The 15,228-nt window shown below is 33.1% G+C and overlaps 1 protein-coding gene across 1 annotated transcript; it reads right to left on the minus strand.

Annotated features, from left to right (window-relative positions):
- Positions 1–14,483: 14,483 nt before the first annotated feature.
- On the minus strand, positions 14,484–15,011 carry LOC128548814 (uncharacterized). Its single transcript, XM_053524302.1, has one exon. It carries the CDS (start codon positions 15,009–15,011, stop codon positions 14,484–14,486), a length of 528 nt encoding a protein of 175 aa, XP_053380277.1.
- Between the last annotated feature and the right edge of the window lie 217 nt (positions 15,012–15,228).

Below are 15,228 nucleotides of genomic sequence, written 5' to 3' on the forward strand. Positions count from 1 at the left end.
CTGTCGTTAAACAATGTCAATACGCATTATATTTTAAGCGGTTTAATGTTAGTATTGAATCCGACCTTCTGTCAAAACTCAATTATGCGTATACGTTCCATTCATGAAGACTCAAAGACGAAGGGAAAATATTTTTTCATGTATCTTAGTATATTTGTCAATGATTTTGATATATTTCTTCAAGGCTATGATAATTATGCAATTGTTGGCAATGTTACGAGCTTTGTACATTTAATCTAAAAGGTTTAAATCTTACTTCGTTATACTTAATGATCTGAACAGAAAATTTTTCATGCATTTGTAGTTAAACTGTGTTACGTTTAGTTAGTTGTCAGAACATTTGAGTAATTGCGAAGAATGATCAGGTTTTGTTAACAATAATTCAGAGTTGCTTCACAGTAAACAAATAATTGTAATGTTTTTCAAGTTTAACTGTCTTAAAGTATTAAAGTAATACGTCCAATTATTTTCATATTCATCGAATGTTAGGTGTTTTCAAGAGAAATTACAAAATAAACAACATACATTCATTTCCTTAGAATTATAGGTGTTGTTGCGAAACAAAAACTAAGACAATATCTGTTCATAAAAAATATAGTATGTCATGCGTATTTTCATGGTTATTCATTATATAAAATACTGGGGCGCAATCTACGACGTGACGCAAAACTGTTTTGGCAGTGGTCTCTTAGAAGGAACATGAAACGCACTTTCTTTTTATTTATGTATTGATTTCTTCGTATATAGTGCATCATTCAGCTGTATGGCCAATCGCATATATATGTGTAATTGCTTGCAGACGGCAACCATTCATCTATCTTCCTTCATTGACAGTAGAACATATTTTTTTACATCTTTTGAACGAAGCATTCTACTGAATACTTCTACTTAAGACTATTTATTTTAACAAAAGGACTTCATGATTAGATTCTCGCTATGTAATTGGAGCCCGATATCTATACTTATCAAAACATCTTCAGCATTACTGATTTCACAACATCTATAAATAGACGTCATATTTTAATAACCTGAAATTAGTTTATAAATTTGATCCGATTTGAAGCAGAATTTTACTTTCACAAGGTCATATCATTTACATGTTTTAAAACTTATTTTCTTTTGATTAATATTGGGCCTATTTTATTTGAACACATGTTGAAAGAGCAGTCACGGTATTTTTTTCAACGCTTTCTAAAGCTATTTGTATTTGATTCATTTGATCTATTTTCCCTATTGTGAAAATAAATAGTCGTCCGTTTTCTGATTCCAGTAAACAACTCTTGTGTCAACCTGGAATAAAAAAAAATGCACGCATTAAAAGTAAAAAAAATTTCGACTCTTGCAATTCATGGATACTGATAATTATATCTGTTAAAGAGAATTCCTATAGTTTTTTTCCTTTCATAGAATTTTTTTAAATTCACATATATGATAGGAAAATTTGTGCTGAAAACAATGAACAAATAAAAACAATAGGTCACCAGGCTTGTTTTTTTGAAAAAATGTTTTGAAAACACCCACTGTTGCTGAAACTGCCAGCGATTTTTCAACATTTTCATAATTTTCTGCTTTTTTAAAAATACCAACCAAAATATACATCCAGGCAGCACAATACGGTTTTTTCTTTTTACAGATTTTATTATATACTTATTTGATATCATAGTTATATTTGTAATACTCTATCCTTACAATAATGGGTACAAATGAAAAAAAAATATTGTTTCATATTTACTTTTGTGAACTTTTTTTCAATGAAAAATACCCATAGTGAAGAATTTTTTTTTTAAATTTTGAAAAAACACTTTCATAGAATTTTTTCTTTTTCTTCTTGTGTATAGATAATTGTATTGTGAGCATAAAAATGGCTAAAAATGTATGGGTCACCAGGCTAAATTTTATGTTAAGACCGCTAGAACAACACTGTTCGGACGGAAATGGCGCGAACCTGGCCAAATTGATTACATGTATGTCTGCTAAAAGTTAAAAAAAAGTTTTAAAAATTCTTAATTCTTTCTATAATTGAATACTAAATAATCTGAAAGGTGATATTGTCTTATCAGTACTAAGTCAATTATCTTACATTATATGAACCACACTGTCTTTGTACTAAAATGCGATGTCAAAACACAACCACAAAAATAGCAAGATACCTGTCAGGCATGATACTTGTCAATACAACATAAACCAGTATCAACATTTGATTACTGATATAACTTATAAAAAATGATATTTCATTCAAAATTCCTCATATTTAAAATTGTCTGTAACATGTTTCAACAAATGTTGACTTCAGTTCAGTTTTCCATAGAAAGTGTCGGCTGCGCGGAAAGATGCGCATAAACAACTATAGGAATTCCCTTTAAATGATGTGAAAATTATGACGAATAAAATGACATGTGGTCGCGCCGGGAAACGAACCCTGACCGCAGCGGCAATAAAGAAGTTTTCCACTGTCGTTACCAATTATAACGCAAGGGAGGGTTTAGTGTTTAATGCGCGTTAAATATACAATTTTTATCGTAAAAATTAGTTAAAACATCTAATTCTCATGTGTTTCCGCAACATTATAGTCTGTCAGTATACGTAGCATAATTATACACCATTAATATCCATATATCTAAAAAAATATAATGCCGTGCCATGAGAAAACCAACATAGTGGGTTTGCGACCAGCATGGATCGAGACCAGCCTGCGCATCCGTGCAGTCTGGTCAGGAGCCATGCTGTTCGCTTTCAAAGCCTATTGGAATATCCTATTAGAAAAACTGTTAGCGAACAGCATGGATCCTGAGCAGACTGCGCGGATGCGCAGGTTGGTCTCGATCCATGCTGGTCGAAAACTAAGACTATGTTGGTTTTCTCATGGCACGGCTCAATTATATATTTCATTTCTGTTCTTGTCGGACGATCTGGAGGCCAGTGCCTTTTTTTAGTATTCGTTTAAACATTGCGTTATTTCTTAAATTTATTTTAACCCCAAGATTGCATACAGTTACACTAAAAATAAGATAATTTAATTGTGTCAAATGTTTAATCACCCTTTAAATTTCATTGTGTATTACAATATTGCCTGGGGATAAGAAATATCCTGTCAGTGTCGTTTAAAGCTGGGTCATAAAAATATGATAACCAACTTACTACAAGTGATAGGTACTTTAAATTTTATGGTTTTATGGTAAACCTGTTAAGTACATCATTTTGCGCCCTGCTGAAAAAAAAAGACGTTTGTGGTCATATTTGAAGATTTACAGCTGTAAAATGGCGTAAAACAGAGAACTGAAAAAAAAAGTCAATCGGAAATATCGTCAACTTTAATTTGTTAAAATGTCAAAATGGTCCGTTGAAAATCGATTTAAAATAACAGACTAAGCTGAGCAATTACTTATTGTTTGTACATGTATGGTCCTGAAAGTAAATGTTTGTTTTAGATGTATAATATGTAACGATTTTAAATATGTTAGATACCATATTCATATTACTAAATATTACTTTTATTTTGACAATAAATAAAGTATTATATACATATTCGACTTGTTCCGCATTTCACTTTAATATTAATTTAAACTTCATTCAAGTACATCGTTAGTAAACCGTTTGCCTGTAAATGCATCAGATAAAAAAATATAATGACCAAAGCTATTAGTTATCGATTCACCCCACCCCCCCCCCCGTGTTACAACAACAACACTTTGTACGGAAATCGATAAATTGGACTATTTGTTCTCCAGCTTTATCGGTTTTAAAGATGTTACTAACAAATAAGAAAAATCAACAACAACACGTGTAGCGTTTGTTCATAGATAATTATTAACTTCCAACGTTTCGGCGTTAAGCCTTCCTCAGGGAAGAATAACAATAAAAACAACGGACGTGACGTCGTTAAACAACGTCGCGTAAAAAGGCGGTAAAATGTATACAAAGTTTAGATCTACATTATTTACAATGTTAAATAAATTAAAAATAACGTTCCTTTAAACGAATTTAACAAACATACCGAGTAAATTGTCGGATAGTGTTTATACAAAATTTCCTATACTTATGTATATAAAAAACAGAAATAGGAAAAAACAACGATATACTCGGCATTACATATCTATATATGTAGATCAATACAATTAGTTGATTGGTCAATTAATATCAAATAAAACTTTAGAATTTAAACCATCTGGATAGAGCGTTTTCAGTTTATGTATCCACACTGTTTCTTTGCAGAGCCCGATCAATGTCATTTCTTACAACATCAATAGGCATAAAGAAAAGTCCTTTAAGCAATGATCTCGTAAATTGAAATGTGATGCAACCATTGAGGAAAAAGTAGGGTCAGTAAAACTATTAATATCAAATCGGTGACTGTTCATGCGTTTTGATACGGGTTTTGCTTAGTTTGTCCCACATACTGTTTGTCACATTTTTTGCAAGTAATCAAATAAATTACACAGTTACTTTTACAGTTTACGTTATGAAGTAAACTGTATGCTTGACCAGTCATTTGACTGGTAAATTCTGAACCTGTTCGATATTGGTACAATGCGAACATCGGCTACCATTACATCTCTGTGAGAGATAAAGTTTATCACTTTGCTTATTGAACTCTGAACTTATCAAATAGTCTTGTAAATTTTTCGGACGTCTATAGGCAACAACAGGTTTACAGTTCTCATAAATGGATTTAGTTGTAAAGCTTTTTGATAGGTTCAAAATACTCCAGTATTTATTAATAGTGTTACCAATACGTGGAAGTGCTGGATCATACACAATAGTAAAAGGAATTACACTATTTTTGTCCCCAACTTGAGTCTGTAAAGCTTCTTGCTGAGATATATTGACTACTTTTTGGAAGGCATGGTCTAACACATCATGTGGGTAACCTCTGTCAACGAAGAATTCACGAAGCTGTGATAATGAATGTTTGAACTTGTCATCATCTGATATTATACGTAATGGGGGTGGGGTGAATCGATAACTAATAGCTTTGGTCATTATTTTTTTTTTTTTTTTAAAGATGTTACTAAAAATTGGTAATGCAAAAGATCTATAGTATGTATGTATTTTAGGTCACAATAAAATTCTTATAACTTTCAGATTAATAATCAAATCTACACAATATAAATTGTTATTATTACTAACCATTTTTTATATAATACTTTGAAAAAAAAAATACGCATGACAACCGCTTACATAGACTTACAAAGTCTGTAGAGATAAAATAATCTGTAATAGTATTAATTTCTTCATACTGACACTGATATTTTCGCAGAGAAAAACATTTTCTCTCTAGACAGAGGCAAAGAGATACATGTTGTAATTTTTTGCAAAAGTGCCATCTAGAAAAAAGCGTTATTTTGTCAGATTACCGGTACCCATTTTCTAAAAATAAAAGATTGTAATTATTAACTTTATTAATGCTTTTCCGAGATTCCAGTTTTAATCGAATGAATGAACGTGCGTGCCGCCTTATTCATTCTTAAAGCTAGCCTCGGCTACCTAGCTTCTACGAAATAAAACTTCTATCTGGAGTTGTTTTTGTCCTTTCAACTTTAATCTCGTTTAACCCCAATGGTATTCATCAAATGATTTTTGCACGATATTTTTTTATTTCAAACACTTGCAACATCAACATTTGGCGACTGACATCCTTGTAGACTATCGGATGAAAGAATGAATGAAATAATAGTTAAATGATTAGTTGTGAAGAAATGATCAATCGAATGATGAATGAATGAACTACTTAACGGCTATTCTGAATTTCTTTTTTATATTAAGATTACAAAGTTAAACTGACCTTTTTGACGCTTCTGAATTTGTTAAAGCAATAAAAAGCAACCCGTGTTTCCGATTAATTGAAATATAATTCATGGTCTGGTTTGTCCCAAAAAAAATCAGTTTATAAAAAATTAAAACATATAAATCAAATAAGTACTTACTCGTGACTTCCTTTCCCTCTGAAATATGCAATACAGATTATCGCGTGCGGTCACTTGAGCCAGATGTTATCGCTTCGGGATATATGAACGCGCGAAGCGTGACGAAGCGTGTTCTCAACTGATTGGATACCTAATATCTGTATGCATTAAAGATCCCAATTAATTTGCGCTAATTTGTGTTAATTGGCATTCATCGAGTTTCTGATATTGTCAATTTGCAGGTAGAAAAATGTTTGAAATTGTCAGACTGGGTTACTAGGCTTAGGGTACATGGGCTATCTATCTGATTGAGATAATATGCATACAACTATTATCAATTAATGTTGCAGTAAAACTGTTCGGCAGAAATTATATGTACAGTTTATTTTCGCGGAGATGGGTAAATCAGTGTAAATGCTTATATCATTTGATTTAATGAAAGACACTCATTAATCTTTGCCAATATTTTTCGAGCGTTTTCGTTAATTTTAAGCAATATTTGTATTTTATACAGTCAATCAGTGTCACGCCATCCACGTTACCACGGTTATCATTGCTTTAAAGTAAAGTAATGTGATGTTATCGCTACCTGTTTTATCTTTATAAATTTTATTTTTTCTCTTAAAGTATTTATTTTTTAGTACGCTTGTGACTGGTAATGTGTCTTTCTTTTTGTCTAGAATATTTTAAATAATTGACTTTTTTTACAACGGGTGAATATGATAACTTTTAATAAATGGACCATAAATATCACGGTGCGTTTGACAAATAAGTGGAAAGTTTGCAAATAAATTTAGGAGAAAAGGTATGGCCAAAACTCGAACCCACTACCCTGATATTGGCAGCTAAACGCTTTGCCGCCCAGCTACCTGCACATGCGATAGTATAATATCAACTAAGAATTATATATGTAATATTTGTATCGCTATTTATGTTTGGACATTGAAAATGAATTTATGGAAATATACGAAATATTCACATGTGCTAGGTCAATACTAAAGGACCCTACATCCACGAGAAATAAAATAGTCTGCCACAGTGTATACTACAGTGGAATAGAGGGGACATAGGAAACATTTTATTTATCACGTGCACACGTGTTAGCACCACATTCGCACATGTTAGATACCACGTGCGAATGTGTTGATTAACACGTGCGCACGTAATAACTATCTTAGCTAACACGTTCGCATGTGATAGCTATCATGTTCGCAGTTGTTAGCTGACACGTGCGAACGTGAAATATTACCAACGAAACTAATCGAGATATCAGCCGTTTTTCATAAACAAGAAACACTTACTTCGTAAATTACAGCTAACTATAAATAACACTTCCTTATGAAAGACATCCATTTAGAAAAATTGCAGATCTTTCACGCTTTTTCATTGATCAGCTAACACGTGCGCACGTGTTAGTTATCACATGGGCACATGGTAGTATAACGTGCTGTCACTTGCGCACGTGATAGTTATCACCCGCACACGTGTGAATTACAACATACGCACGTGGTAGCTAACACGTGCGCACAGAAAAAGTAAAATATTTCATATGAAAGGCGTTTGTTCAAATCTTTGGACGCAGACACATTATATCGATTATTTTTCGTCTGTAAAAATATTAGAATTGATTTCATAAGTAAAGTATCAATACATGTCTTATATACTTTTTCAGTACAAAATATAAATGGATTAGTTCCTCTTTTTTTTCTATAAATATTTGCATTGTATGCACAAGCGTTGGAAATGTGCAGAAAAACAGTTAATTTATGCTTGCATTAGATTTTTACAATGGCGATGATCAACGGATGTATTTATAACTACAAATAAATAGGGATGAATTGATTAATCCTTTTCTTTTCTCAATCGGCTATTTAGATTAAATGTTAAAATAAATCGGGAACGCGCTAGATGAAATGATGGATTCATTCATGTTTGATTTTAAATTTATATTTGTTTTGGTCCGTGAATGCTTTTTTCAGTTCATGTCATATTAGTATTAAACATTTCTTTCTTTCAATATTGGCATTCATTCTACATACACGTACAAGTTCGAAAACATGCGAAACGTTTGACCTTTGAAATGGCCGGAGAATATAATTTTCACTACACATATTGATTGCATCCCGTATTTTTGAAATATATAAGTCATTTAAACCCCGTATTTCCGGCATATACGGGAAATATACGGAGTTGTATACCAAGCATATACGGACATATACGTCCCGTATTTTCGAAATATACAAATTATTTAAATCCCGTATTTCCGGCATATACGGGAAATATACGGATTTGTATACGAAGAATATACGGGAATTTAATCCCTGTATTTTCAAAATATACAAACTATACATACCCCGTATATCCAGAATATACGGGAAATATACGGAGTTGTATACAAAGAATATACGGGAAATATAAGTCCCGTATTTTTAAAATATACAAATTATTTAAATCCCGTATTTCTGGCATATACGGGAAATATACGGAGTTGTACACCATCATATACGGGACATATACGTGCCGTATTTTCGAATATACAAATTATTTAAAATCCCGTATTTCGGCATATACGGGAAATATACGGAGCTGTATACGAAGAATATACGGGAAATTTAATCCCTGTATTTTCGAAATATACAAACTATACATATCCGTATATCCAGAATATACGGGAAATATACGGGGTTGTATATGAAACATATACGGGAAATATTTCGTCCCGTATTTTCGTAATATACGGATTTATGTATCCCGTACACCAACATATACGGGAATATACGGTGTTGTATACGATCAGAATAACCCTTTTTAGAATTTCCCGTATTTCAATAATATACGGGGTATCGTATTCTAAGAATTCCGTATTTCATAGTATACGGAAATCCGTATTTTATTAGTATACGGACTTTTAAATATACAAGCCCCGTACACGCCCGTATTTTAGTTTTCCCGTATTTCTTCCCGTATATGGGTAATATACGGGATCCCGTACACTCCCGTATATTAACTCTTTTTTCGCAGTGTATGATCACAAGTAATATGCATGAAAGTAGAAAGAAGATCAAAAACTTCGATTACGGAATTCATGAACCTTAAGCAAAAAAATGAGAAAGACGAATGAAAATGAAAGATTTATGCGATAGTCATACATTGACCAGTATGAAGAGTAATCATGATTAACCATTACGAAGGGTGAAAAATTATATCGAATAAAACTAACACATTAATACTACAACGTATGTTTAGGCAATAAAATAAATGACAATTGCTAGAGTGCTTTTTACTATCAAAATAAATGATGTTTTTGTTTTCGTATTTTTGATCTCATTCCAAAACATTTAGTTGTAAAAAAATATACTGTACACATCACGCTACCAAAAGTCAATATTTACATTCACACTATTCTTTTCCATTGAAAATTACGACGCGATTCATGGATTTGCCGATCCAATTCTGCCGTTGATTTCACATGAACACCGATAAAAAGTATTTCATTTCTTAAATATAGGTTTCTATACAACCGCAAATATATTCCTTATATCGCCTTTCAATATGTGTTTTTTTCTCCATTCTAACAGATATTATTCAATTAAGGTTACTGAACTTCAATAGCAGATGGCCGGATTTAACCTAATAGTTAACTCAGATGGACAGGAAGCTGTTGGGACATTGTAGAAAGAAAACTATGATGACGATTGACGTGATATGAAAAAGTCGGACTATCAAATTATCAATCATCAAAAGATAATAGGTAATGGTAGATTTCTCGGAAGCTCAGAGCACCACAACCACACCCTCAAAGCCACGCATTTGCAAAGTAGGCACACAACAAAAAGAAGCTGTAACGGTAAAATATTATAGACGGGTTGCTTCAAAAATCCAACGAGTATATTTTTTATTTTATGCAAAATATAGAAAAAAGGGGAGGGGATATAAAATGGGGTTTGAAGGGGAAAGTGGGAAAAGGATGAATATTAAAAAGGGAATGCTACGTTCCTTAATCACAGTTACCCTGTTATGTATTTCAGTCTATGTGGTAGCCTGTTTGTAGAATTGTTTGTAAAACCGCATGCAATATTGACACACATAATACCTCCAAAGAACCCAGTTTGTTGCAATATAACCTTTGTTTTCTTACTTATAGACGAAACACAATTCTTGCAACATGATGCTTTGTAACATTTTTATAAATTTGATCAGAATTCATAGATCTCATTTTGTTTTTCACTTTAAGCTCAATTCACCTCTAATATACATTATCTCGATGAACTATTAACAGCTGAGTTAGTTTTGTATTACAAGTATAAAAATTAATCTATATTCCCCGTTTCATAACTGATTATCTAAAGGTTAATTTTCCTGACAGTATTTGTGTGTGTGTGTGGGGGGGGGGGGGGGGGGGGGGATTTATGTGGCATTTGTTATTGGTGTTATAAATGTTTCATATTGATTGATAATATCTATAATTTGCCATTAAAACGCTTACAGGTACTTAATAATGTTGGAGCTTTAAAACGTATAGATATTTTACAGTGACCATATTCAGAATTACAGAAACAATTTACTCCTTTTTATTTATGTTATTACTACTGCGATTATTTGTTGTTGTTGTTGTTGTTTTGTTCTGATACCTAATACACAAAATAACGATAAGTCCTGCATAATCAAAAAATAACAAACCTGATAGTTATCGGAATATAGCTTTTGGAATCATGTCAGATTACATCGCATATAGGCAAATTTTCTTCGTGTGTTAGATTTATAAAATGATTAATGTCAATTTGTAAACATATTTAAAATTTGTCGCAAAGAGGCTAGTCAATCAAACATAGCTTTAAGAATCATGTCAGATTACCTTACCTCGCATATAGACAAATTTGCTTCGTGTGTTATATTTATAAAATGATTGATGTCAATTTGTAAACATATTTAACATTTGTCGCAAAGACGCTAGTCAATCAAACATGAGTCTCTAGATATAACGAGCTTTATATTTCACGAATAACATCGAGCCGTAACTAACAATGGAAGGACTAGCGTCTTATCGCTAGAATTAAATGCTTCACTTACTTGTTTTGTCATTTCCTGCACCAAAACAACAGATATTTTGATTTATGCAAGTTGTTTCGCACAGTTTTAATATAACACAGTATTTACCCTAAGGGGTACCAAATGTTTAAAGGTTCTATAGTTCTCACTCAGTTTTATTAACGTTTCGGCCATAAGGCCTTTATCAAAATGACAAATTCCGAGAATTACTCTACATCATGGCGTCTCATAATATAACAACATTTGAAATACAAAACCGGAACTGACGTAACGTTATTAAACGTCAACGTCAAATCCCGCTAAAAATCGATACACATTTATGATGCACAAAGACTGTCTTCTGGCCTAATGAAGTTATGATTAAAAAATAAAAGATTTAATGTGCAGAAACATATCAAGCTAGTGAAGTCCCAATGCTATCATGGGAGATAAAAATATATCCTAAACAATGCGTTTGTAGGACAATGAAAGTTTATATACCATAGATATATGACAAACAAAAAGCTAAAACAAACAAAGATACTCATAAAATTTTGCACTTAACCATTAGATCATTACTAAAATGAACAAAAATAAATTTAAAAACGAATAGTTCATCATCAAACAAAATAGAAACTATAAAAAATAGGCAAATTTTACGTATAAAGGGAAGTAATTACAAAAAAATATCTATATAAGTATTGGAACCAGTAAAATATGACAAGTATGTATCCGAAACTCACACAAATGTGCGTTAAAGGCAGATAAAAGGACATAATATATGAAAGAAATACATATTGAGAATATATTAATGGGTCGCAACGACAAACAACCAAAATTAATACAAAAACGCTTACTTAAAACCAAAATACCTCCGGATATTAAATGTTACTTAAGCATCAATTTGATTGAGTTTATTTATATTCTCTCCAAAGAACCCCAAGTTTCGCTTTCGTGTTAAATCCATTTGGCGCCTCTGTCTGCAACTCGTGGATCCACTCGAGCTCCTTGATCTGTCGGTAGTATCTACTGTTTTCCTTCATGTGTTCTAACACCGACACCCCGACATCACCTATTCTATGACCAGGCGTATTGAAATGTTCTGCCATTGGTTTCGTACGTTTCAGTCGTATGTCCGCTTTCATGTTCTCGCAATCTCTCCTTCAGCGATCTTGACGTTTCACCAATATACACAATTTAATCACACTGGATACAGTTTATCCCATATACCAGGTTCCATGCCTGGCAGGTTTGAGTTTGCTCTATCCGTGCCAATATAGCCTTGTCATTACTGTGCCTCCCTTTGTCTATCATTTCACATACCACGCACTTTCCGTTACATCTTGGTTTCAAATCGCCCGTTTGGTATTGCTTCATAACCTTGTTTGTCTTTCCATGTACCAAAAGGTCAGAAATATTCGTGTCCCTGCGGTAAGCTACAATTGGGGTGTCACTGAATATATGTTTCATTCGTTCTGATTTGTGTAAAGTGTTCATATGTTTACGTACAATATTATGTAAATTCGGGAGATGTCTGGAGTAAGTCACTACTACAGGTACCCTCTTCATTTTATCTTTTTTGAGTTTCTGTGGTGTTAATAGTTTAGCCCTATCTGTCTTGTCTACTCTATCCAGCTGATTTTCAAAAAACTTTCCGCTGTAACCCCTCCTCCTTAGCTGGTCTCTTAGTTCCTGTCTGTGTTTGGCGTAGTCTGCTTCCGTCGAGCAAATCCTTTTCAATCTTACTCCTAATCCATACGGAATTGCCTTTTTTACGTTTTGAGGGTGGTCTGATTTCCAGTTTAAATATAAGTGTTTGTCCGTCGGTTTCAAATATAAGACTGTTGTAATTTCATTATTTTTTTCAATTCTGACTGTCGTGTCCAGAAATTCTATTCTTGTTGTATGCCACCTTAATTCCACTTTTATGTTCGGGTGTATCTGATTCGTAAAATCTCTGAATTTTAACAGATCTTCTAGTCCATGTTGCCACAGCCCAAATCCGTCATCAATGTAACGCTTGTAAAACATTGGTACTTTTTCATTCTCCATCAACATCTCGTCCCATTTGCGCATGTAGCAACAAGCAAAATTACGACCTAGCTTAGACCCTATCGCCACTCCTTCCTTCTGGACATACCCGCTATTATTGAATGAAAAAACATTATTCGTTAGTACCGTATTTATCATTTTCATAACCGCTTCTGTTGTGACATTTGGGTTAGTTCTGCATTGGAGAGCTTCTTCACAAGCTGTTAAACCTTCTCGTCTGGGTATAGATGGGTACAACTTGACTACGTCAAAACAAAACAAAATCACTCCTTCTGGGATAGGTAGGGGAATCAGTTTCAGTTTGTTTAAGAAATCTGTGGTATCTTTTAAGTAGCTGGGACTATTTTCAACATATTCATTAAGTTCCTTCTGCCATGCGCTCTGTTGCAGTTCCAATTCCACTAACAATCGTTCTGTATGGATTCTCACGCTTGTGAATTTTGGGATTTCCCTTCAATTTGCCGGTAACTGGATGTTTCTGTATTAAATAATCTTTCAACTTCTTGGAAATAAGACCATCTCTACACATCTTGTTGGTAATCTTCTTTACTTCTTTTTCCGCTCTATATTGTGCTCCGCCATCAGTTTTCATATAAGAAGCATTGTCCTTTACTTCCTTTTCTAAATTTCTTATATAATCTTCTGCATCCACTATTACAATACCTGACCCCTTGTCCGCCGGTCTTAAAATCATATTGTTGTCATTTAGGAGTGCTTTCATCGCTTCCTTTCTGACTTGGATAGGTTCGATGTGCATTTGTCATGAACGCCATTGACAATCGCATTTTTTACTTCTTCTATGTAAGCATCTAAATACTTATCTCTTCCTGGTTCTGGTGTAAATTCACTTTTTTTCTTCTCACACCACGGTTCTTCATCGAGATCTACACTATACGTGTCTTCCTTGTCATGGAAATATTCCTTTAACCGCATTCTCCTTTCCCATACAGCCAAGTCACTGTGAATTTTTGTCATATCTACTCTATGTCTGGTTGGTACAAATGATAAGCCTTTTGAAAGGAGGGACAGCTCTGCTTCCGTTAGAATCCTTGACGACAGATTTGTAACAACCATTTTCTCTCTCTTTAACGCTCTAATTTTGGACTTATCTATAACAGGTTTTACGAACTTTTTTTGTTGTTGTGAATCCCCATGTTTCATATCTTCTGGTTTTATTTCACTAGTAACATCATCAACCATAGATTGTTCAATAATGTCCTTATTGTTTACCATATTTCCTTTCTTAAGCTCATAGGTCTCATCTACCGAAGAGTTATCTTCCATAAGATTAGTCATACTATACCAGTCATACCCAGTCGGACTACCTTTAACATCATCCAGCTTATTAAAGTTTTGATGGTCACATTCATATTTGCTTTTCATATTTGATTTTAACTTCAGAAAGTCAAAATGTTCATTTTCTAATCTGATAAAAATATGACGTTTGGCAGAAAAATGTGGTTCAGATTCTAGTACTGTTTCATTTGTGTCGTCTTTTTTCTAAACATGTATACATGCATGATATAGTGTAGCAGTGGCATAAATTTCTGCCTCAGTTGCCCATGAAGATACACGACCATCTGAAAATCTTTGTTCTTCTACATGACGTACCGGATCTCCATCAATGAACGATGAATACCGTAATATTATTAAACGCATATGTTCTACTACGCGCTTCCGTACTTCTTGGTGTTTCTCCTCTGACCCGAATATTTCTATAGAAATACACCTGTAAAAACAGTTTCCATCAGCTGTTACCCGTTTAAAAGTAAACTCTTTGATGTTAAATTCCTTATGCATTATTTCTATGTTTGAACGTCTTATTTTCCTTAACTTTGCATTCTTCCGATTCTCTAAGTCAATTTTTCTCTTCTCGAAATATTGCATACTTCTCAGATCAATGTCTTTATCAAAATCATTCTCATGACAAAGCTGACTAACCTTTTTCCTACACACTTCTGCCGTCAGCTCCATAAGTTGTAAAGAGGCATCCTTTTTTATCTTCTCACATTTACGAATTAAATCCATTAATATATTCTCAATATGTATTTCTTTCATATATTATGTCCTTTTATCTGCCTTTAACGCACATTTGTGTGAGTTTCGGATACATACTTGTCATATTTTACTGGTTCCAATACTTATATAGATTTTTTTTTTGTAATTACTTCCCTTTATACGTAAAATTTGCCTATTTTTTATAGTTTCTATTTTGTTTGATGATGAACTATTCGTTTTTAAATTT

Source organism: Mercenaria mercenaria, chromosome 15 (genome assembly GCF_021730395.1).
Source record: "Mercenaria mercenaria strain notata chromosome 15, MADL_Memer_1, whole genome shotgun sequence".
NCBI lineage: Eukaryota > Metazoa > Mollusca > Bivalvia > Venerida > Veneridae > Mercenaria > Mercenaria mercenaria.